We start from the raw sequence: 21916 nt of genomic DNA, 5'->3' as shown, positions 1-21916 counted from the left end.
TACATTGTTCTGGCAATCCACAGAAAGAGAAGAGCCTTAATTTTTAAAACCCATTTTAGTCATTTTATGACAATTAAAATTGTTTATTAATAAACATCTTTTTTCAAAGAAGCAGTTTGTAGCACTTTGATTGAGAATCTGTGCACTAAACAAAACCCCACACTCCTCCGAGCCTGGCTGTCCCGGGGACCGTGGGCCGAGGGCGCCAGCAGCGGTGGTCACAAGTGCCTGTTGCCACAGAAGCCGAGACCCTTCACGTTGGATGCGTTTTTTGCTTATGTTTTTTTTTTCCAACAAGGGAAAGGCGGTTTTGGTTTCTTTTGTGTTTTTTTTGTTTTGTTTTTTGTTTTCTCGTGTGTGTGTGGGTTTTGTTGTTGTTGTTTGACGATGTTTTTTGGTCAAAAAGGCACGACCGTGGCCCGGGACAGACTCCGCAGCCCCGTTTTGTGAAGATTCCAGGCGCTTCCAGAGGGGGCGCTGGTCTGGGTTTTGTTTTCCCGCCCAGAGTGGGGGGGGGGGGCGCAGGTGCAGGTTGCCCCCTTCTCTTCTTACTGGACGGCTGTCGTGGCTCCGCCTGGGCTCTGTCCTCAGTGGCTTCCTGCCGGAGGGCCTCACCCCTGGCCCTGGTGGCCTCGTGGCTGCTCGGGAGAGCCGTGGGAGCGGCCGTGGGCGCTTCCCTCCGGGGGACCCCGAGCTGCTTCTGCTCGGGTGCTGCAGTCTCGGGTTCTCACGCCCGTGGTCCCGATTACCTGTGCGAGGAGTTGCAAGTTCCAGTTTCACCTGGAGGACCCGGTTCTTTGAGCTGCGTGTCTTAGGTTCAAGACGGCGGTTATCTTGTTTGTTAACTTATTTTGGTCGTTTCGGTTTGTTTTCTGTGTTGCACACCTTTGTGATGAAGCCTAGAGATGCTGCTCGTTGACACCGGTTTGAGTAGTGGCTGCGATTCAGCGAAGCAGACACCGGGGGGCTTTCCTGTCTCTGCAGCGCCCAGCTCTGGTGCCGGAGCAGGGGCTCTGTGTGCTCCTCCCGCAGCCCGTCCCCACCTTCCCCGGGCCCCCGCTTCCCGGGCCTGCTTGCCTCCCCCCGCGCCTCCCGCTGGGGCCATCCGCTCTACCCACCCTGCCCCTTGAATGCGAGGGGTTTCTGTTACCGATGGCAGTGCTCTGCCCCGCGAGAAGCCTACTGGCCTGCCGGGGGCATCTCGCCCCTGCCGTTTGTGCGTCGTGTCCCCGGGTATATGTTCGTGTCCCGTTGGCTTGTAAGATACGGTCCTCTGTTCCTAAATGTTAACTGACCTAAGGTTAGCAAAGTCAGCCGGCCTTGGGGACGGTTTCAACTTTGGAAGCGAAATCAGGCTGTCGGATGGAGAGATTCGTAGCCAGCACTCCAGGTGTGGTTTTACATCGTTTTAGAGATTTCATTTCAAATGCTTCTGAGGCATTGAGTATGCAGTTTCAAAACTCAGGACTTGTATTTGGCCCAGGTAACGAGTGGCTGGTCCCAGGTAAGTAGCCTTCGTGGGGAAGCTTATGCTGACCTGGTTCTGAGGGCATCGCTCCAAAGCCGTGATGGGTGCGCTTTCTGGGGACCGGGCGCTCTCTGATCCCTTTCACCCCCTGGCACCCTTAGCTGCACGGGCTGCGGTAAGGGAGGGACGGCTCGGGGGGGCACTGCTGGGCGACCCAGGCGGAGTCTGTCGGTGGGAGTCGGGGGCAGGAGAGGCAAGAGGAGGAGAGTATGGTTTCCTTAAAATCAGGCCTCGACATGTGCTAATAGGAGCTCGTGGTGTTTCTCTCCCCAACCCCCTCCCCCCACCCAGTGTTAAAGACCATGGTCCTGTCACAGTTTGGGATTTGGGGCTTGGTCACAATCTTGTTCTTCCAGTTTCTGGGGTCCCCTCTCCGGGGACTTGCTGGGTGTCAGGAGCTGGGGAGCGCCGCATGGCCCGCTCTTGTGACACCCGCCCCCTTTCCTGCAATCCGGAGGAGCAGGAGTAGAGCTGCTGGCCGCTGGCGGAGGGGGCGCTTGGAGGGGCGGGCCTCCCTTAGACTGGCTTCCCATGATGACTCCTGCAGCTGTGGGGTGCGGGGAGGGGGGCCCCCGGGGTCCTGATCTCAGGTTTGTAGGGCCCAGGGCCAAGCTGCTTCCACGGTGGCCCTGGGGTGATTTTGCAGTTTCCGCACCAAACTTGGAGCTCCCGCACTGAAACTGTTTCAGGTGTTTTTGCTTAAATATTATCCTGAGCAAGAATATCTTTTCTAACCCGACTTCTGGAATAGAACAGCTTTTGGCAAGAGGAGGCCGTTACTGCTTGGCCAGCACAGCTTTCCTATCGTGCGTGGTCCTTTCTGCCTGCCCTGCCCCGGCTCGCCTCTCTCCAGCCTGCCGTGCTGTGGCTTCCGAGCCCCCCGGCCACCCCAGCCCTTCTCTGAGATCCTCCCTTACTCAGGGGCAGGGGGGTTAAAATCCCTTCGAGGGCTGGAGAGAGAAGACTTTGGAAAACGCTGCCTTCTTCTAAAAGCAGATGTGTAAGAGGCAGTGGGCAGACTCCGGGAAAACAATCAGTAACTTTGGGTTCTACATTCACTTAAATAGTGGTAAAGAATCCTAATTTTGTCTCGTGTGCTGATTGAAGCTTCTAGCGTTTTTGAAATGTTCTGTGCGCCATTGCCTGGAGCTGAGCGTCCGCGCCTCTGACGGGAAAGGGGAGTCAGCTCTTCAGGGGCCACAGGAGCGAAGCGCCTCGAGGCTCCACCTGTCTGCGGGCCTGCACACACGTCCCGGGGGACCCGAGTCCCAGCTGGCGGGTAGCCGGGCAGCCGCACCCCCGGTTCCTCCACTGAGTCGTTAAGACCCTCGTCAGATACTGAGTTGGTGCAGAAATCGGTGGAGCTGCTCGGTCAGACGTCTGCACCGCGTACGGGGCTCCCCTCTCGCCTTGGGAGGGAGACGTTCGGTTCTTTGTTGGGGAGGCTCAGAGGGTGAGGGGGGAAAGCCTGAGGGTCAGGGAGGGCCGGGGAGGGCACCCGAGAAGGACCTAGCAGCAGAGTTCCCCGGGCTCTTCCGGGAGAGAGGCGCGGAACGCAGCGTCCTGCTCTGCGCCCGAGGGCTCGGCACTGCCCCGCCCCTCCTGGCCTCTGAGCCACTGTCCCGCGTGTGGGCTGCGCCCACTGTCGGGGTGTCCTCCCTCAGCAGGGAGCCTCCACGTGCGTGTGGTGGGCTTGATAAGTAACCTGGCAGCGTCAGCCGTCCCGGGGGCACATCAGGGACCGATTGGCGAGGCCCCCCGTCAGCACGCCTGTCGCACTGGGCTGCTTGGGACTGTCATGTGTTCGGGTCGTCAGGGGGCTCAGCGCCGTGAGCCCGGTGATGGCCCGCGAGCGCCAATGGCAGGCTGGAGAACGGGGTCCAGGGCTTGCGTTGAAAAGCACTTGGGTTCAGAGCCCAGGTTCTGAGCCGTAAGAAAATGCACCCTCCCCCGACCCTGTGGAGGGGACAGTCCCCCTGGTACCTCGGTCACACTCCAGCTGCTGCCTCTAAAGGAAGAATTTCCTGCGTTTTTTATTTCTGTATACCTAAGTTTATTAAGGACTGCTGTGTTAGGTGGCATCGTATAAAATTGTATGATTATTTACGTTTAATGAAAATCAGAAGTGAAATTTGTGCCCTTTGTTACGTTTTCATCTAACTTCTTGACAAATAAATTTGATGAAGAGGCTTCCTAACATGACATGCTGGTAAGTTAAGTTCTTAACTATTACAGTAATTAATGAGGCTTTCATGGCAGTATTGGTGATTTCTCATGTTAAGAAAACGGTGTTTGTGTGGCACTGTCTTGGGTCTTAGCTGTTCCCTCGTCCCCGTCGCGGCCGGGGCCTCCCCGCCCACGCGTGTCCCCAGGCGCTCGGGGGCCCTCTGTCCGTAAATGCGTGCCAACACCGGACGCGTGGACAGTTTCCAGTGGCCACTTCCACAGCAAGGCTGTACGGCAGTCCCAGCTGGCCGGAGAAGGAAGCTTCTCGGTGCTTGTTCGTGTCGAGAGCTCCAACAGCCACGGGAGTTCCCACACTTCCGCCCAGTTCCGCGTCCTCGTGACTGGAGACTCACTGCTCCGAGCGGCAGAGGTGCCGACGGTCCCGTCTGGGCGAGGGCTGCCGACGGACTCCTCGGCCGCGCCGGGTGAAGGTTCTTGGCGACGGCGCGGACGCGCGAGGGGGCGGCCTGGGCCGCCAGCGGCTCGGCGTCGGGCGTCCCGTTGGGTCCCCTGGCCAGTAGCTGGGGGCACCGAGGCGGGCCGGCTCCTGGAGGAGCTCCTGTCCCGGGCTGTCCTCGTCTTCCTCCTCGTCTCACATGGCCCGCCTGAGGCCTCGTGGCCGCCGTGGAGCCGTCCTTCCGGAGACGCCCGGCCCACGTGGGGTGGGAAGAGTCAGCGGTTCGCCTCGTCCTGCGGGGAGGTGTCCTCCCCCCGCCCCCGGCCCCCCAGCTGCACCCCGGCCTCTCTGGCCCTGAGCCCCTAGAGGCCGGACTCCAGCCTGGATCTGCAAGGGCCCCGGGGCTGCTCCTTGACAGGAGACGTTCGGGCCTGGAGCTCCCTCCGGGCTGCCTCTCCGCGTGCTCCGGGGGCTGGACCCCGAACCCTCTGACGGTGCCGTCCTCCCGAGCGCCCGGCGCGAGGTGTCGTGCACTTCACCTCTCACGCTAAGCTGCCAGCGCAGACGAGCCTGTCGCTCGTCCGCCCTCACAGCGGCCGACCTGATCTCCCGACAGCAACAGCATGTTTTTCCCTTAGCGGGGAGTAGCTTTTCGGCCCTAAACGCTGCGAGGTTGACAGCAAGTTGAGAAAGACACACGCGACGTTTTAATCTTTTAAAAATAGTCTGTGCCTTGAAAAAATACTCCATCCTCCCGTGTGTCTGCCTGTGGGAAGAAACCGTTGATTGTGGACCCGTGGTCTCCTGCAAGGGACAGAGCCTCTGGAGGCGCCCGGTCCCCTCCCCTCCTCGAGTGCTGGTGGCCTCCAGACCAGCATCTCGCTCTGGGTGGGGGCCAGGGTGGCTGAGACCCTCTTGAAGCGACTCCAGCCAGAGGCGCTTTTAGGGTCACAAGAGCGTCCCCTCCTCCTGCCATAGGAAGGGGGTGCTTTTTCCCCAGGCAGAGTTCTGAGCTGCCCCGACATGCTTGTGCCCCAAGAAAGCCTTTTGCCCGGATGTCTGAAAAGAGCATCATTTTCTCCGGGTGAGTTTCTCTTGAGGCATCAGGCCGAGTGGTCTCCCTGGGGGAAATTGTCACCCCCGATGTGACCTGTCGTTGGGCAGATCAAGGCTACCACAGGGACAGGGTCTGTTTACTGCCCAGCAGGAGCCAAGGCCCCAGGCCCAAAGTGAGCAGTGGGTCGGGGGCCACGAGGGGCCCTGGGGGGGGGGCATTGTGGGGGGGGTCACCCTCGCGGGGAACCAGGGCTGTGCTGTGCCCACCCCTGACCCTGGCCGTGCGGTCTGGGGCTTCGGCTCCACCAGGCTTCCACGGGCATGTCTTCATGCAGCGCTTGGGTCATGCGAGCCGTGAGGGTCTCGTGGAGGGTCAGGCAAGAGGGGTGTGTGGCTCGGGCGTTCTGGAAGAAGTTAGCCTGCTGAGATTTCTCACTGTGCCCGTGCCATCTGTAGAAGGACATCAATTTACAAATGGCATCTGCCTTTTAGTCTCTGTGTGACCAAGAGCTGGAGTATCTCCTCGCTTAATTTTCGAGTGAGATCTCTAGCGGCAATAAAATGGCAAGTCTGGTGACGGCGGGACAGCCTAATTAGACTCCGGATTGTCACTATTCTGGTAACCACTTCGTTCCTGGGGCCCGATAGGGTGTTAGGCAGATTCGCGGGGTCTGGGCTGGGGCAGACTTGCTGTTCGTGAAACTGGTCCCCACACCGCTGAGGACACCGACACGGCAAGGTCGTCGGGCAGGCCAGACGGGCACGGCTATCTCTAAACCGGGCCTGGTTTTTGCTGTCCCCTCCCCGTGAAAATAACCAGTGAGGACGCAGTGAAGTGCAAGCCGGCCTCGGGAGCAGGCAGACCGGGCGGCAGGGCCACTGTGCGTCTGCCACGGGTGGTGGGTCCGGGGACCCCCCCCCCCCCCCCGGACGTGCCCCAAACTGTTCTTACGTGACGATGGCAGCTGGCCTCCCTCCTGAGAGTGGTCTGGTCTCTGTTGGGGGCCTGTGTGTGTTCTCCATCTTTCTCTTTGTCCCCCAGTAACCTTTAAACTAAAGCACGGCGTACAGAGAGAAGGTGAGCTTGACGTTGAATTTTTGTTTGAGCGGCAGTCTTTCCCCGGTGCCTCTGCTGTCCATCACGGCAAAGCGAGTTCCATCTGTAGGAGGCGAACGGGTGTGGGTCTGCGTCCCACTGACCTCCGCTGCCGGTGGCGAGACCCGGCCCTCGCCCGCTGCCTGTGTCAGACGCGCCCTCGCGCCCTCCGAGGAACGTCACGGACCTTCACCCGCACACCAGAAGCACCTGCACCCCGGGGTTCGGGGCTCCCTGGGCGGGGCCTGGGTGGCCCTGCTTCCGCCATTCTGTCCCTTCTCCCTTTGCTCTGGTTGAGGGCTCCAGGGAGCCCTCGGGTCTCTCACCCACAGCCGGGCCTGGCATCCCGGGCTGCTCTCCAGCTCGGTACCCGAGGGGCGGCACCCTGGGGGTGGGTCCCTGGCGCGCACTGCTGCACCGTGTCCGTTATTAAAGAGTCGTTCACCAGGGTTGACATCGGAAGGGCTAATAACCCTGTTATCCGGACCCTGCCGCTCCCTGGACATGTGGCAGTAGAGGGTTGTTGTGAGGAGGGGTGGCATTGGGGTGGTCGCTCGCTTAGCTAATCTTCACGGTCTGTTTCGAGCCTGGGCCTCACGGACAGCGGGGCCGCAGGGGGTCGTTCCTGTGGGGTTGAGGCTTCAGCCAACGGAAGCCGGAGAATGAGTGTGTGTGTGTGTGTGTGTGTGTGTGTGTCGCCTAGGAGGAGAGGAGAGCGGGCCTCCCTGCCGGGCCCCAAGGACGAGGCGGCATCTCGGGGGAGAGGAGATGGTCAACCAGTGGAGGCGCCGTGTCCCTGCTGACGTCAGGCCCAGGAAGCCGGGGCCCCCGGCCACCTCCGTGCCTTAGCACCCGCCCTCCACGGGAACTGCACACCCACAACTGGAGAGAGGCTAAGGCGTGGGGCGGGCGGTGGAGGGGGTGGTGTTGGGCGGCCAGGCCCGCGCTCGGCACCACAGCCTGTCGTCGAGGGCCACCTGTGGCCACAGAGCACCGGGAACGGGGCCGGGCCGAACGGAGATGTGCTACAGCGCCCGCCTCAAAGGCTTTGTGGGAAAAAATAACGTCAAGTCCGTCATTCGTAATTTTTAAATTGATTCTGTGTTGAAATAACATGGGATATATTAGGTTAAATATATTGTTTCACCTTTTTCTCACTTGTTAAACGTGCTACTAGAATTTTAAATTTCACACGTGGCTTGCCTTGACCTTGTGTTGGACCAGGCCGGTCTAGAGATAACACCTTCCCTAATGTGGGGGGGGGGGGTGCCTTTCTCAGAGAGTCCTTGGTATTTAAATAAGTGCAGCCACCGCTGAGCAGGGTGTGTGGCTCTGTCCCCAGACCGGATCGTGGTTCTCCCGTTGGCGGGGGGAGCGGAGTACTTTTCTCTGGTTTGGAGAGAAAAGCCAGGTCTTTTTTTTGTAGACTTGACAAGCTGTCCAGGACACCCCGTAGCTCTGTTAGTCGGAATCACCTGAAACCTTGACGAGGGAGGCGGCGCATCCTTGTGTTAAAGTTTTCCTCACGTCGCCACCGAGAGGGCGTCGGGCCTTGCCGGCCTCCCCGCCGCGCTCCGTGGAGGCTGGGAGGCGGCCCCGGTCAGCGGCGCCCGAGGTCGGGTGTGCTGAGCCGTCTGTCCCGCGGCCCCTTGATGGGCGGAGCAGGAAACACGGGGGGCGCGTCAGACCAGGCTTGTGCTCCCGGACGCCCTGCGCGGGGCTCGGTTGTCACACCCCGTTGGCCCTTGGCTTCCTGATCGTGTCCAGAGTCGGGGGGGGGAGCAGTCTGAAGAAACGAGGCGTGAGGGGGGGGGGCAGCGACTTACCCGGCTTCCCTCCGGCCAGGTGTGGGTGCGGCCCCGGGGTGTCCACACAAGTGCAGTGGGTGAAAACACAGCCGCGGTTGCGTGGAGTTCAAGGCTCGTCGTGGGTCCACGAGTCACCGACGGAAGCATTTTTGGGGGCAGCGTAAGCGTGTTCACAGAGCCGAAAAGCTGTAGCTTCAGCGTTGCCCTCTTGTGACCTGAAACTTCTCCGCGACGGTCGCCCGCCAGCCCGTGACGGAACTCCGTGATGAGCACACACGCGCACCCACGCCCACGGTTAGCTCTCGGCCGCGGTCCCGCTCACACGTGGAGTGCCAGAGGCCTCCCGCCTGCCGGGAGGGGCCGCCCCGTGGCACACACACCACCTCCTGCACCCTGTTCCCCGAGCCGACACAGAGCGGGTGTGGGCCGCGTTCTGGGCCTCCCCACCCGTGGCCCAGATCCTTCTCTGTCCACCGGCCGAGTCCACGCTGGTGCTAAAGCCGGGGATGGGGTGGCCGTGGGCGCCAACGGGGACCTCTCCTGGGGACCTCGCCGTGGCCGTGAGCCGCGGCCTCTGGGGAGGGTGGCGTATGGCCGCCCCTTGCCTTCGGGCCCACCACGTGCTGGGGACCCCGGGCCAGCCCTGCCCACCGGAGGACAGCCAGGCAAGGGCCGGGTTCAGTGGCTCCTGATTAGTTAGGAATGTCACACAATGACATGAATGACAATGAAGTAGAGGACAGAGGACACTGGCTGACAGGCCGACAGGGTAACTCTGGTCACGCGAGCCGGCTGGCGAAGGAGGAGTGTGGCTTTCTTGGCTGCCCCGTGTTTTGCTGGATTAATGTAAACTGCTTTGTTTGCAGGGCTTATTGTCATCCCAAAACCAGGCCAGCTCTCCAGGTGGAACTGTAGTATAGTGACCCACGCGGTCCTGAGGGAGCGACGGACGGAGGCGGGAGCCCCGGGCGCGGACACTCGCGGAGGCAGCTGTCACCCGGAGTCGTGGGAAGACCCTCGGGGCCCGCTCGAAACCGCCTTCTCTGCCACTCACCCAAAGAAGCCGTTGCCATTTTTAAATCGTTCTTGTGGGGCTGCAGTAAAAAATAAGAAATGGGATTTTCTTGCTTTTTACTCGAAAGTTCAATGTAATTAAAATCTCATATATATATGTGTGTGTGTGTATATATCCATATATATATATATATATATAGTATATACATACATACATAGTGTAAAATGTTTCTTGGACAAGAAATCCCCTTAAACTCAACTCTTACAAATAGCACTTCACTCTGGTTTTGCACTGATGTCTTTATACTTAGGTGGTCAGAAGGCAACCCGGAGGGCACTCGTGAAAGTTGTCACCTTCTGACGGGAATCTGCCATTCAGGACGGTGGATGCTGCGATCTGAGATCTTCACGAGTCGTTTGCACTTAAAATAGTTCACTGCTGTTAGGAAATGACTTTAAATATGGGTCTTAGGGACTCACGGCCCTCCAGGGTGTATAGATGCTTTTTAATCTTAACATTTATTTTAATACTGTTGTTTCCAGTGTAGTCTGGCTCTGTATTATATGTACAAATAATGGAATTCTGCTTCTGGGGGACGTGGTTACTTCAGTAATTTTCATCAATTTAAGAGTGATATTTCTAATTCATGAAAAAAATATTAATATTAAAACTATCTTGAATACACTATTTGTTTATCTTTTGTCAAGTCGGCTCCATTTTTAATGTAACCTTTTGTTCAATTAAAGTTTGGTATAAAATTACCCGTCCTTTTTCCACCACGTTCCCGGAAGCCCTCTCTGCTGGCGGTGCCCCGGCCAGGACGGGCCGCTCGAGCGAGCGCGGCTCAGCTGGAGAGTTCCGTGGCCCCGTCTTCAGGCTCACCGTCACGGCCGTCGTGGGTGCCTGCACGTGTGCGGACGGGCTCCGGCGAATCGTTCTTTCCTTCCGGCTTTAAGGCCCGGCTGTTGTCACTGGAAGCCCGTGAGCGCTCGTCCGTCCGTCGGCCTCCGGGGAGCGTGGAGGGCTCCGTTCGCCGCGGGGACTGAGGGCCCCGGGACCGTGCGGGATTTGTGTTTGGTGGAAACCGGCTCAGGAACGGCTCTGCGCGGAGGTCGCGCCACAGACACTCGTCTACTCCACAGGCGAGAGAACCGCAGTGAAGTGCAGCGGCCAGGCAGAACATTCTCAGCTTTAAAAAGCCGTACGCAGCTGCACCCCCGAAGGCATTTTTATTTGGTGTGGCCGTAAACCAGGAGCGTGTGACTCGCATCTCTCTAAGCGAGCACATTAGTCTGGGGCACTGCCCACACGACTTAGGGAGAAAAATGAGCGTACGCCCTTCGAGACGTGCACTCTGTTTTCATCGTTTCTGCGAGCGCAGCGACAGGACCGATGCTTCACCCCAGGCCGTGTCTGCTTCTCAGAGGAGAGGCCCGGTACAGCTGCTCACGGAGCCTCTGGGTCCCAGGGACGTGCACTTTGGGGAAGGTGAATACCAGGAAGCACGGACACCCTGCTGTTTTAAGTGAGACAATCGATTTATGTATCCTGTACATCCGGTATGACCTGCGCATTAAAACAGCACGTCCCGGAGAGTTGGCGTCTGCCCTCTTGGTCAAAGCGCTGGTTTCCAGGCGCTGTCGGTGACGCACAGAACCCCAGCCCCGCAGGTCCAGAGACGCACAAGGAGGCCCACGGACTGCCGCAGGGTCACCAAGGGCCGTCTTGGAAAATGAAGTCCAGAGTTCCTTGTGACCCCCCCCCCCCCCCCCCCGCCAGGGTCGTCTCCTCTTCCTGTGAAGGGACAGGTGGAGGCCTGGCTGGGCCCAGGACAACTGTTAAAATTTGGGCACGGTCAGAGGGCCTGGCCGTGCTCTCCGGCTTTCACCGGCCCCACGGGTCACGGCCCTCCAAGTGGGCAGGCCTCGCTCGGTCCACCGTCTGCGGTCACCCTTCGGTCGGGCTCCGGAGTCAATGGCCAGCCGTGTCCCAACGTTGGCTCCCGGCCCCGTGGTCCAAGCTGGCTTCCAAAACCGGACTGCCTCCTGACTGCCACACGCTGGCACCGCCACCACGGACGTGCAGCCTGCAGCGGGCCCTGGGCACGTGGCACCCGGGCCAGACTCTGGCCCGTCACGCGCTCACACGCCAGGGAAGGAGGCGGGCTGGGCGTAGGCCTGGCCGGCCTGATCCGCTTTGTATTTGCTTTCCCTTCTTGCCTCGAGCTTTCCGACGCTTCTGGAGCTGGTGAGCGCACTCTCCGAGTGTGGGGACCGGTCTCAGGGAAGCTGAGGGGAGAAAGGCGTTCCAGGGAGACTCTAGCTCAGCCCTCGGCCCTGCAGCGAGCTTGCGGGCCGGCCACGTGGCCCGGCCGGAGGAAACGGCGCACGCCCAGGGGTGTCCCCAGCAGCGGGGGGCAGCAGAGCCCAGGTCGCTTCGGTGGCATCGTCTCTGCTTTTCCTCCTCCACAAGCAGGACTGTGGCGCTCAGGGCTGTCAGAATCGGAACCCTTGGACCGGCACGGCTGGCCGCACCTCGGCTGTGTGTGCCCGCGCCCCAGGGGTCCCCTCTCGGGCTGGGAGCCGGTGAGCCAGGTGGACGGGGTGCTGGAGCAGGACTTCCACCCCACTTCCCTCCTGGGGCCCCGCGGCGACAACTCCTGTGCCCGGGAGCCCTTTAATAGCGTTGCCCGCAAAGGCTCAGGCGGCCTCCCTCAGCCCCTGCCCAGTCGCGAGTGAGCGGAGGCGGACGCGGCCTCCCATGCCCACCGCTGGGCCGAGAGCGGGCCGCTGCGTGCGGGCACCCAGGGGGTGCGGGACGCCCCAGCGCGGCCGGCAGCACCTTCCCGCGCTCCGAATCTGCGGGACGGGGGAGTCGCTCTGGCGCAGGGCTGGGCCAGCCGTGGCCACCCTGGGGCCTGGTGTGGCTGCTTCACGGCACTTTCATTCCAGAGACCAACGTTGAGCCAAAAGAGCTTCATTTGGTGGACAGGTCACACCCCACAGGGGCCTGGCCTGAGAGGCCCTCCGTGGGGAGGGGCAAGTTTGCTTTCTCAGAAAGTCACGCGGGAGAACGTTAAAGATTTTCCCCTCAAATTTTACACCCTTAAAGGGGGTAAGAGTTTTCCTTAACTCTGCTGTGGAGCCGGTCCTCGAGGACAGGAGCCCGTCCCTGCTGAGCCGCTGGCCCTTGGGGGCCCGGTTCCCCGGCGCCTCCCCGCCTGGGCTCACCCACAGCGGGGCCTCTGCGATCCCGGCGCCCGCTCCCGTCTCCCTGGCCTCCCTGCCTCAGCTCCCTCGGGCCTCGGAACTCCCGGATCCTCCCGCAGAGGCAGAACGGTGCCCTGCCCGCCCGCACAGCAGGGCATCGGACAGCCCGCCGGGGTGTTAAATGGGGTCAAAGGAAGCTCTTTTCAGCCCCTTGCCATGTGCACCCAGCTCTCAACATCCCCCAAGTCTTGTTTCTAGTCTTGACTCTGCCCTTCCTGGGCGCCTCTGCCCCCCTTCGGCCCGCACCCCGCCTGCCTCGCACACCCGCCCCTCCCGCGGCTGCCGCGTCCACCTGCCGACTGTCCTGTGAGGCCGGGCCCTGCTCCACCACCTGTGACTCGGGTCCAGAGGTGGCGGCCACCAGAGAGGACGTGACCAAGAGGTTTGACCGCGTGGTGACTAGACTCCCAGCCCCCCGAGTGACAGGGCTGGTCACCGTGCCCAGCAGGGGGCGGCAGGGCCTCCGCGCGGAGTCGTCAAGGCCGGCTGGCCCTGCGCTAGCCTGGGCTGAGCCGGTGACGCAGCTCCGGGGTCCCCACTCCCCACTCTACCTCCCTGACGATGACCAGCCTGTCACAGACTTGTCTCAAAAGAGGGAACAAGAAGACTGAAACTAACCTGGGAAATTTGCTCTTTTTCTTTTTTGTTTTTTCTTTTTTTAACGTCGTAAGTCTGTGGGGACGAAGAAAGAAGGCATCGTTCCCACACGGGGAGCAGCGCGCTCTACTCACGGGAGGAAGCGGTGAAGCCTGCGCCGACGAGCCTCCTGCTGGGCGGCCTCCCTGCCTCGGCACCCAGGCCAGGCCTGCGTTTACTCCTTACGGGCTTTTCAACAAAAATTAAGCCGTACCGGTCTTCCCAACAAAATAAATTCCCCAAATACGCTCACAAAACCTAAAGCAGAGAGACAGCTGGTCAGGACACGTGTTAAAGTCAGGAAGCGTTCAAATGTCGTAACGACACTTATTCTTTAATAAAGCTCCGACAGCACAGTCTGTAACGCCGTCACGCGCCCGGCGCCGTCGGCGATGTCCTGGAGGCGCCGCGCACACAGCCACGGCGACACCGAGCCTAAATACATAATATAAATCGGATTTCTCTTCGGATTCAGATAAAAAATTACAAAATATTCTCTACCCCCAGTTCTTACGTTACGAGAATGAAACCAAAGCCCCGAATGAGGTGGTCTGACGAACGTATTCGGCAGGAACACAGCACAGCCGTTCTCGGGGTGCAGATCCCGGGCTCCGGCTGGCCAGCGGGGCATCGCTCTCGGGGCGCCAGGCTCCGCGAGGGGGACGGGGCTCTCCCCGGAGCCCTCCACCCAAGGCTCAGAGGCGATCGCGGCGGCCGGCCGCACCTGGTTCCGCGCCCCCGGCAGGCGACCGGCGCGCGCTGCTCAGTAGCGGCCACCTCTCCTCCCTATCGAGGGCAGACGACACTGTTTCAGGTTAGGCTTCACGTCCTTCTGCGGGTCTGCCTGTCAGAGGAAAGGGCAGACGCTGAGCGGAGGCCGGGACGGGCCCGGGGCGGCGAGCGGCGGGACGCTAGCGAGACGGGCTACCTTCTGGTTTGTGCCGACAAACTTCAGGGGCCTCGGCACCGGGGCTTTGCTGTTCGCTCCGGGTCCGAACACAGAGTGCAGCGCGGGGCTGGGGTACGAGGCCAGTTCGGTCACTCCCGAAAGCTTCAGTTTGGGCAGTTGCATCAGGCAGGCGGGTCCCTGTCTCGTGGGAGGGTCCTCCTCTGGCTTTAGGGACGGTTTCTTGAAACAAAACACAGGCCCGTTGAACGTGCAATGGTGTCCCCCTTATGGAAATCGGGAAATACAACAGGGGCTCTTTTGCACGACTTTCGCCTAATATAACTTGACCCAGAGGTTTGACCACGTGGTGACTAGACTCCCAGCCCACCGTGTGACAGGGCTGGTCACCGTGCCCAGCAGGGGGCGGCAGGGCCTCCACGCCGAGTCGTCAAGGCCGGCTGGCCCTGCGCTAGCCTGGGCTGAGCCGGTGACGCACCTCCAGGGTCCCCACTCCAACTCCGTGACGATGACCAAATCTGCCCGCGGCCTTGCTTTCCTGTGGCTCACGTGCTAAGAATTTTTTTACATTTTTCAAAAGCTGAAAACAACTTCACGGCATGTCACAACTATAGGAAATTCCCGTCTCAGTGGAGATTGTCCTATTGGAACAGAGCCCCACCGTTCATTTACGGACCATCCACGGCACCAGAGAAAAGAGGGCGGTTGCGACAGGGCCTTACGGCCCACAAAGCTGGGAAGGCTTATTACCGCACGGCCCCTGTAGACGCGCGCAGCCCTCGGGAGCGCCAACAGGAGTGACGCGGTCGGACAGGTGTCTGGCCAGGAGGGAAGGGCAGAGCAGGGACAGCAGCTGGGAGGTGCAAGAGGGAGGCTCGGGTGGGGGGTGGGGAGCTGCCGAGAGGGGGATGCCTCCCCCACGTAAAGGGAAGGCGTGGGGAGAAAAGCAGGTCTGGGGGGAAAGACCGGGAGACCGGGTCTGAACAACTCGGCCTGTGCACCATGGGGGAGCATCGGGCAGCAGCCGAGAATTCCAGAAAAAGCCTCCTGGCGGCAGCCACACCCGCGGCCTCAGCTCCTGGCACGTACCGACGCTCAGTAAATGCTGGGGTGAGTGACGGAGGGCACAGTCCTCACGAAGCGCGGGGCCAGCCCAGAACGTGGGACCAGGGAGCTGAGAGCTGGGGCCACGTGGGGCACCCGAGGACGACAAGACTGCAAGAGGAAGGTGCCGTTTCTAAAGCGACCGATCCGGGCCCAGACCGGTGCTCACCCGGACCCGCTGCACCCGTGTGGACGTCTGAGGCCGTGTGGTGGCTGGGGCCGGCCACTCGCCAGCTGGGTCACCTGGGTCGGTGTGGCCTGTGCCCTGTGCCGGTCAGGGGGCACAGGCAGAGGACAGCGGCAGAGTGCACGGGCAGAGAGCCTGGCACCCACGCGTGGGACAGTCCCACCTCGCCAGGCCTGTGCACACGGGGTGCCGCACCCGCCGTCTCCCCTCGGCCAGCGGGACGGAAAGGGCAGGCACGACCGGAGCCCGGCTCCCTGCACCTGCCGAGGGCGGTGTCTTCCGCGGGGACGCAGGCCGCCTGAGGGCATCGGGTCCCAGCTACCGAGACCATTTCCAGCTCCCCGACTTCACTTAGTACCTGTTTCCTGCCCTCCTTTGAAATCTGCCAGCCGTTAAGGAGTAGTTCCGGAGCCACGGGGCACTCGGAGAAGACGGACTTCCTGTGGCTGGCCAGAGCCTGCTTCTCCACTGCCCTGTGGGGAAGGAAGAGAGGGGAGTGGCCCCTGAGAACGTGCGCAGCACGACCATTCTGCCTCGTCACCGCCTCTTCCACGTCAACCGTTCTGGGAGCCTTTTCCGTCCTCTGTGTCGGCCTGCTGGTCTCTGGGCTGGGAGAGGAGAGGGCCCCGTGCACCGTGGGTCCTGCCCCCCGGGAGGTCTGGGCCAGACGTCACCTGCACTCGCACCGCTCACACCGGCTGGAGCACAGGGAGGAGCAGAATTAGATGCCCTCGGCAGGTACCCAGTGCCAGCACCCCCAAGCCTTACGGCGAGATCCCCCGGTCGACACCGACACCGGGCCCCTCCCGGAGCCTGGGCACCAGCCACAGCGCAGCCACAGAACCGCCCCCCTTAGACCCTGCTGTGGAGTCGCTGAGGCCATTCCAGAAAAGAACGAGGTGTATGTTCCCGGGGCCCCTGAGTTCAGGACAGAGCTGTTCCCGGACCCAGCTGCCCCACCACGTGCCCCCCAGGTCTCCACAGCCAGCTCCTCCTACCACCCACGGAAGCCCACCTCTGGTCCTGGAAGTAGGGGTGCTGCAGGGCCTGATGGGCAGTGATTCTCTCGTCGGGGTCGTAGGCCACCATTGCGTGCAGGAGGGAGAGGCATTTCGGGGACAAATTGGCTGTCAGTAGAGGTATTCCTGATCCCTTTTTAAAAGGAAAATCAAAACTCATAGCTCTCGACCTGTATTGAAAGCCCAATGACAATAAACGATCATGCCATTATGTAGAGCACCTGGCCAGCCGTCGTCAGGATCCTACAGGGACCCGCGCGGAGAAGGGGGCGGGACGGAACCATTGTCCAAACCCAGAGAAAGTGCAACAGCCCAGGGGCCCCTCACACGAGCTGTGGAGGCGACAATGATGTGTCACCGGAGGCTTATGGACTCTGGCTGAGGTTTGCGCAGGGGGAAGCCGCGTGAGCCCCAGTGGGGTGCAAGGGAACTCTCTGTACCTTCCGCTAAGTTCTGCGGCGAACCTAAAACCGCTCTAGAAAAGTAAAGTCTACCTTTTTAAAAACAGGGCAGGGGTTGTGAAATCTGTTATGCTATCAGTGTGAGAAAACGACTTTCCCCCCAAAAGACTCAGAGAACGTGCCCACCTGAGAAAAATGAAGTAAACTTTATAAGCAGAAAAAGGAAGAATTCAAACTAGTTGTCACCTCCTCGCCTTCCAAGGGCCCAGGAGCTGCCCACCCCCCTCAGCCCACGGGCTCCCCCTCGGAGGCCCCCGGCTCCCCGGATTCAGCAACCAGTGCCGGTGTGGGCGTCAGTGTGGCTGGCAGCTCTGGGTGACGGTCACAGAGCGCTCACTGCGCACCGCCTGCACGTGGCATCCCTCTCCACCCAGAGGTCCCTGGGTCCTGGGTCAATATTCAGAGGACGGGACCCGAAGGCCAGGCCCTCAGCAAGGCCAGGAGCATCTCCCGCGGCACCTAGGGAGGGGCACCCTGGCGGGACCCCCGGGGTGGGGGGAGACAGCTCCGAGCGGCTCGGTGCTCACACCAGCCCGACCTGGAGCCCCTTCAGCGGCCGCGGGGACCCAGGCGGACGGAGGAGCCACGAGGGCAGCAGAGGTGCGGCCCGGTCCGCCCCCCCCACCCCACTGGCTCCCCCCAGCAGCCCCCGCAGGGGGCAGGTCCACTTGGGGCCCCGGGGCGCACACGCACTCACTGTTTGAACTTGGCGAGAGTCTTCTCCGCAGGTGTGCCGATGACGTCGTGGATTTTTGAGATCTGGTCCAGCTCGTTGGCTCCGGGGAAGAGGGGCTGAAGGCTGGGGGAGGGGGAGGCAGGGCGGAGCTGCGGTCAGGACGGGCCGGGGCCACCTCATCCCAGCGACCCCCTTTGTGGGGCGGCCAGCTCCCACAGAAACCCGAGGACACGAAAGCCGCATGGCACCCCGTGCATGGGACTGCTCCGGCCTGTTTCTCCTTTACAGTGAGCGGGTGACACTCTTAAGACGCGGCCACGTTCCTCTCCGTACCCCTGGGATCTCTGCAGCGAAACAGGAATGTTCACACCGGGACACCTAACCTCAAGTCTCGCGTCCCAGGGGCTTTTTCGACAAAAATTCATGGTGGGTCAGGTCCGGTGTTGTTGACAGATGAAGTCCAAGAAACGTTTTGGTTTTCAGCGATTTTATGGATTTGGGAATCGCGGATGAAAGAATTTAGGCTTCTATAAGTGAGTTCAGTTCGCAGGACAGGCCACGGCGGAGGGTTTACTAGTGCGGCTTGGGCACCGGGGCCACTTCTGCGCGGGCAGGTGGCTCGGAGATGGGGCGGGGGGCAGAACGACGGTCTCCCCAGGGCTGCCCCTCGCTCGGCGGATGAGCAGCCGTCGCGTTCTCGACACTGAAGTCCCTCAACATCCTTTCGGATTAATTCAAGGGATCTCAGCACAGCGGAAAGGACCGTCAGTACTTTTAGCATCAGTGAAATCGCCACTCGGCTTTCCAAAATCACCAAGCCGATTATCAACAGGTACGTCCTGAAGGACGTGTGTGTCTGTATTCACGAAGTGGTTAGCTGGGCAGGCGGCAACCGATGACTCGGGTCCCCGCCTGTGATGCACGTCACCCGACCTTAAACGCACCTGCTCGTCCTTCGCGATCCGCTCGGAGCACGTGGGCACCACCCTGCCCCTCCCTGGGCCTCCTCAACCCCACACCCTCCTCACCTCCGGGGGAGACCAGCCCCTTCCCTTCTCCCGGGCCGCTGCTCCATCCAGCGGCGAAGCCCCGAGGCTGGGGGAGAGGAGGCCGGGGAGGCCGGGGAGGATGGTGAGGACGGGCTTTCTGGAATCCAGCCGTGCCGCAAAGTGGCCCACCCTCACGCTTTCGGCCAGAGCATCCTACTCGGTGGACTGTCTCTCTCAGGGAAGGCCCCGGGAGCAGGGCCGCTGCCCACACGGCAGGCCCCGCCAGCGGGCAGGAAGCGCCCTCCACTCTGCTTCTGAACGTCAGTCATTCCACGATGAGGCCGAGTCAGGAGGCCCACCGACCTCAGGGAAGAGCTGACTGACGGTAGTTTGTACTTTGTGAGAAGCAGACGAGAGTATTTGACGCAAAGTAAAAGGGAAGCCTGCGACGTTTTCCGTCAAGTTAACACCAGTCACGTGAGCAGGATGACTGCAAAATCTGTTTGGTAAAGGAAGGCACCGGCATGACGCCATTGGGCTGGCCGGGCCTCGCCAGGCAACCTGTTCGGGAAGGTTCACTCGGGGGGGGGGGGGGGGGCATCGGGCGGGAGTCCTCAGACGAGAGGCGGGCCTCGGGCCTACCTGGCGATCTCGTAGAACACACAGCCTGCACTCCACAGATCCATCTTGTAGGTGTAGAAGCCGTCGGTGAGGAGGCACTCCGGGGCGCGGTACCAGCGCGTGGAGATGTACTCGGTATACGGCTGCTTGGAGTAGACGCTCCGGCAGGACCCAAAGTCCCCTAATTTCAGGACGTCCTGCTGCAAGGGGAGAAAGGCAGGGACGAGTGACGTCTCATGCCGCTGCTGTACCACAGACCATTTCAAGTGTTTATGCACTAACAGGAAAATTACCAGCATTGCAACTAGCTTGTGAAAAGAAATTACTTTATAAGCACCTGAGAGTGCCTGTGACAGATAAGAGAGTGGGGTCTCTGCTCAGTGGGACACGTTTACAGACATCCTACCTGTGTCTGACGACTATTTCCGGACGTCTACAGGTTTGGGGAAACGTTAAGCCACCTCGTGAGTCTACAAATGAATTAAACACCATATCGTGTCACCCGATCGTGACTCTAGCTGCGAAGTTAGCCCTGCTGGCAGCTTTGTTTTCCCTGTTGGGGGAGGGGGAGGGGAGCAGGGTTGGGGCCAGTTCTCTGGAGCGAAGAGCTCTTGGGAGCAGGTCAGACAGACCGGGTAGACCCTTTTCGGGATACCTCTTCCATTCTGTTTACCCCTCACACATTCAGCTGATAAACTAGAGGCTGGTAATGCACTTGGAGCCTCTGGTACCTACAAACCTCCGGCAAACATTAAATGCGGGCACGTTTCCTACCCAGGTTACCACGAAAACTCGTTCCGGCGGCCTTTCAACTGATCCCATTCCCCAGTGGATCATGTTGGACTTCCAACAAAAATCGTAAGGCATGTTAAGAGGCAAGAGAAAACAGTCTGAAGAGAGAAAGCAAGCGTCAGAACCAGTTCCAGAGAGAGCACAGATGTAAGGATTTTAGAATTACCAGTCAGGGAATTTAAAATCACTATGAGTAATCTGTTAAGGGCTCTAGTGGAAAAAGCCGACAACATGCAAGCTCAGATGGGAAATGCAAGCAGAGAGATGGAAACTCTAAGAAAGAATCAAAAGGAAGTACTAGAAATAAAAAACACCGTTAACAAAGAAAAAGTGACTTATAACCTCAATAGACTAAGACAGCCAAGGAAAGAAGCAGGGAGCGAGAAGATATGCCAACAGAAACTTTCCAAACTGAAATGCAGAGAGAGAAAACAATGGCAAAACCAGAAAAGATCAGCCAAGAACCACGGGACCGTTTCAAAAGCGCCTGGAACCGTGGCACTGGTACCACAGCATGGACGGACTCCAAAATGGCGATGCTGAGGGGAAAATCCAGGTCAGAAAATCACATACCATACAATTCTACTTCGAGAACATTCTAGAAAGTGCAAACTAATTTATTATGACAAAAAGTCTTTGCCTGGGGACAAAGGACAGGAGGGATGACCAAGGGGCATGAGGAAACTTTTAGGGGCAAGAGATCTGTTTGCTAGCTTGACTGTGATGATGGCTTCACGGGTGAACACGTTTGCCCAGGCTTACCAGGCCGTAAACTTTAAATACATGTGGTCGAAGTGGCTATGGACTGAGACAGACCTGAGCGTGAATCCTGCCTCTTCTTTTACACGCACGGTGTTTAGAGTGATAATCTCAATGCAGTTTATTTTTTTCTTTTTAATTTACATCCAAATTAGTTAGCATATAGTGCAACAAGGATTTCAGGAGTAGATTCCTTACTGCCCCTTACCATCCCCCCTTCCACAACCCCTCTGTTCTCCATATTTAGGAGTCTCTTATGCTTTGTCCCCCTCCCTGTTTTTATATTATTTTTGCTTCCCTTCCCTTACGTTCATCTGTTCTGTGTCTTAAAGTCCTCATATGAGTGAGGCCATATGATACTTGTCTTTCTCTGACTGGCTAATTTCGCTTAGCATAATACCCTCCAGTTCCATCCACGTAGTTGCAAATGGCCAGATTTCATTCTTTTTGATTGCCGAGTAATACTCCATCATATATATATATACCACATCTTCTTTATCTACTGATGGACATTTGGGCTCTTTCCATACTTTGCCTATTGTCGATAGGGCTGCTATAAACATGGGGATGCGTGTGTCCCTTCGAAACAGCACACCCGGGGGCGCCTGGGTGGCGCAGTCGGTTAAGCGTCCGACTTCAGCCAGGTCACGATCTCGCGGTTCGGGAGTTCGAGCCCCGCGTCGGGCTCTGGGCTGATGGCTCAGAGCCTGGAGCCTGTTTCCGATTCTGTGTCTCCCTCTCTCTCTGCCCCTCGCCCGTTCATGCTCTGTCTCTCTCTGTCCCAAAAATAAATAAACGTTGAAAAAAAAAATTTTTTAAAAGAAACAGCACACCCGTATCCCGTAGATAAATACCTAGTAGTGCAGTTGCTGGGTCATAGGGTAGTTCTATTTTTAATTTTTTGAGGAACCTCCACACTGTTTTCCAGAGTGGCTACACCAGCTGGCATTCCCACCAGCGGTGCAAAAGAGATCCTCTTTCTCTGCATCCTCGCCAACATCTGTTATTGCCTGAGCTGTTCATGTTAGCCATCCTGACAGGTGTGAGGTGGTATCTCCTTGTGATTTGGATTGGTATTTCCCTGATGATGAGTGATGTTGAGCAGTGTTTCTCGTGCCGGTTGGCTATCTGGATGTCTTCTTTGGAGAAGTGTCTATTCATGTCTTCTGCCCATTTCTTCACTGGATTATTTTTTGGGTGTTGAGTTTGATAAGTTTTTTATAGATTTTGGATACTAACCCTTTATCTGATGTGTCCTTTGCAAATATCTTCTCCCATTCCGTCAGTTGCCTTTTAGTTTTGCTGATTGTTTCCTTCGCAGTGCAGAAGCTTTTTATTTTGATGAGGTCCCAATAGTTCATTTTTGCTTT

At 59.1% G+C, this 21916-nt stretch overlaps 2 protein-coding genes across 16 annotated transcripts in view; one reads left to right on the top strand and one right to left on the bottom strand.

Moving 5' to 3' along the window:
- Positions 1-9810, top strand: part of WDR20 (WD repeat domain 20) — a 66380-nt gene extending 56570 nt beyond the window's left edge. For 7 of the 15 annotated variants that reach the window (XM_047080058.1, XM_047080068.1, XM_047080065.1 and 4 more), the window contains one exon: positions 8149-8965. In XM_047080058.1, coding sequence (XP_046936014.1) covers positions 8149-8325 — 177 coding nt within the window. In that variant the 3' untranslated portion in view covers positions 8326-8965. The other 8 variants (XM_047080075.1, XM_047080062.1, XM_047080073.1 and 5 more) reach the window with 4 other exon arrangements.
- Positions 9811-13132: 3322 nt separating this feature from the next.
- MOK (MOK protein kinase) overlaps positions 13133-21916 on the bottom strand; it is a 60990-nt gene continuing 52206 nt past the window's right edge. The window contains exons 6-11 of the mRNA XM_047079813.1: positions 19017-19195; positions 17407-17508; positions 16245-16418; positions 15588-15702; positions 13960-14160; positions 13133-13875 (exon numbers count right to left, since the gene is read on the bottom strand). Of these exons, the coding sequence (XP_046935769.1) occupies positions 13795-13875; positions 13960-14160; positions 15588-15702; positions 16245-16418; positions 17407-17508; positions 19017-19195 (852 nt within the window). The 3' untranslated portion in view covers positions 13133-13794. The remainder of the gene's footprint in view (positions 13876-13959; positions 14161-15587; positions 15703-16244; positions 16419-17406; positions 17509-19016; positions 19196-21916) is intronic.

The sequence above is a fragment of the Lynx rufus genome, unplaced genomic scaffold (assembly GCF_022079265.1).
Source record: "Lynx rufus isolate CCGP_SWC_20201006 ecotype Redwood Valley unplaced genomic scaffold, mLynRuf1.p SCAF_17, whole genome shotgun sequence".
Classification (NCBI taxonomy): domain Eukaryota; kingdom Metazoa; phylum Chordata; class Mammalia; order Carnivora; family Felidae; genus Lynx; species Lynx rufus.
Note: the sequence above shows the minus strand (reverse complement) of the source record. Positions and strands in the feature narration are given on the sequence as shown.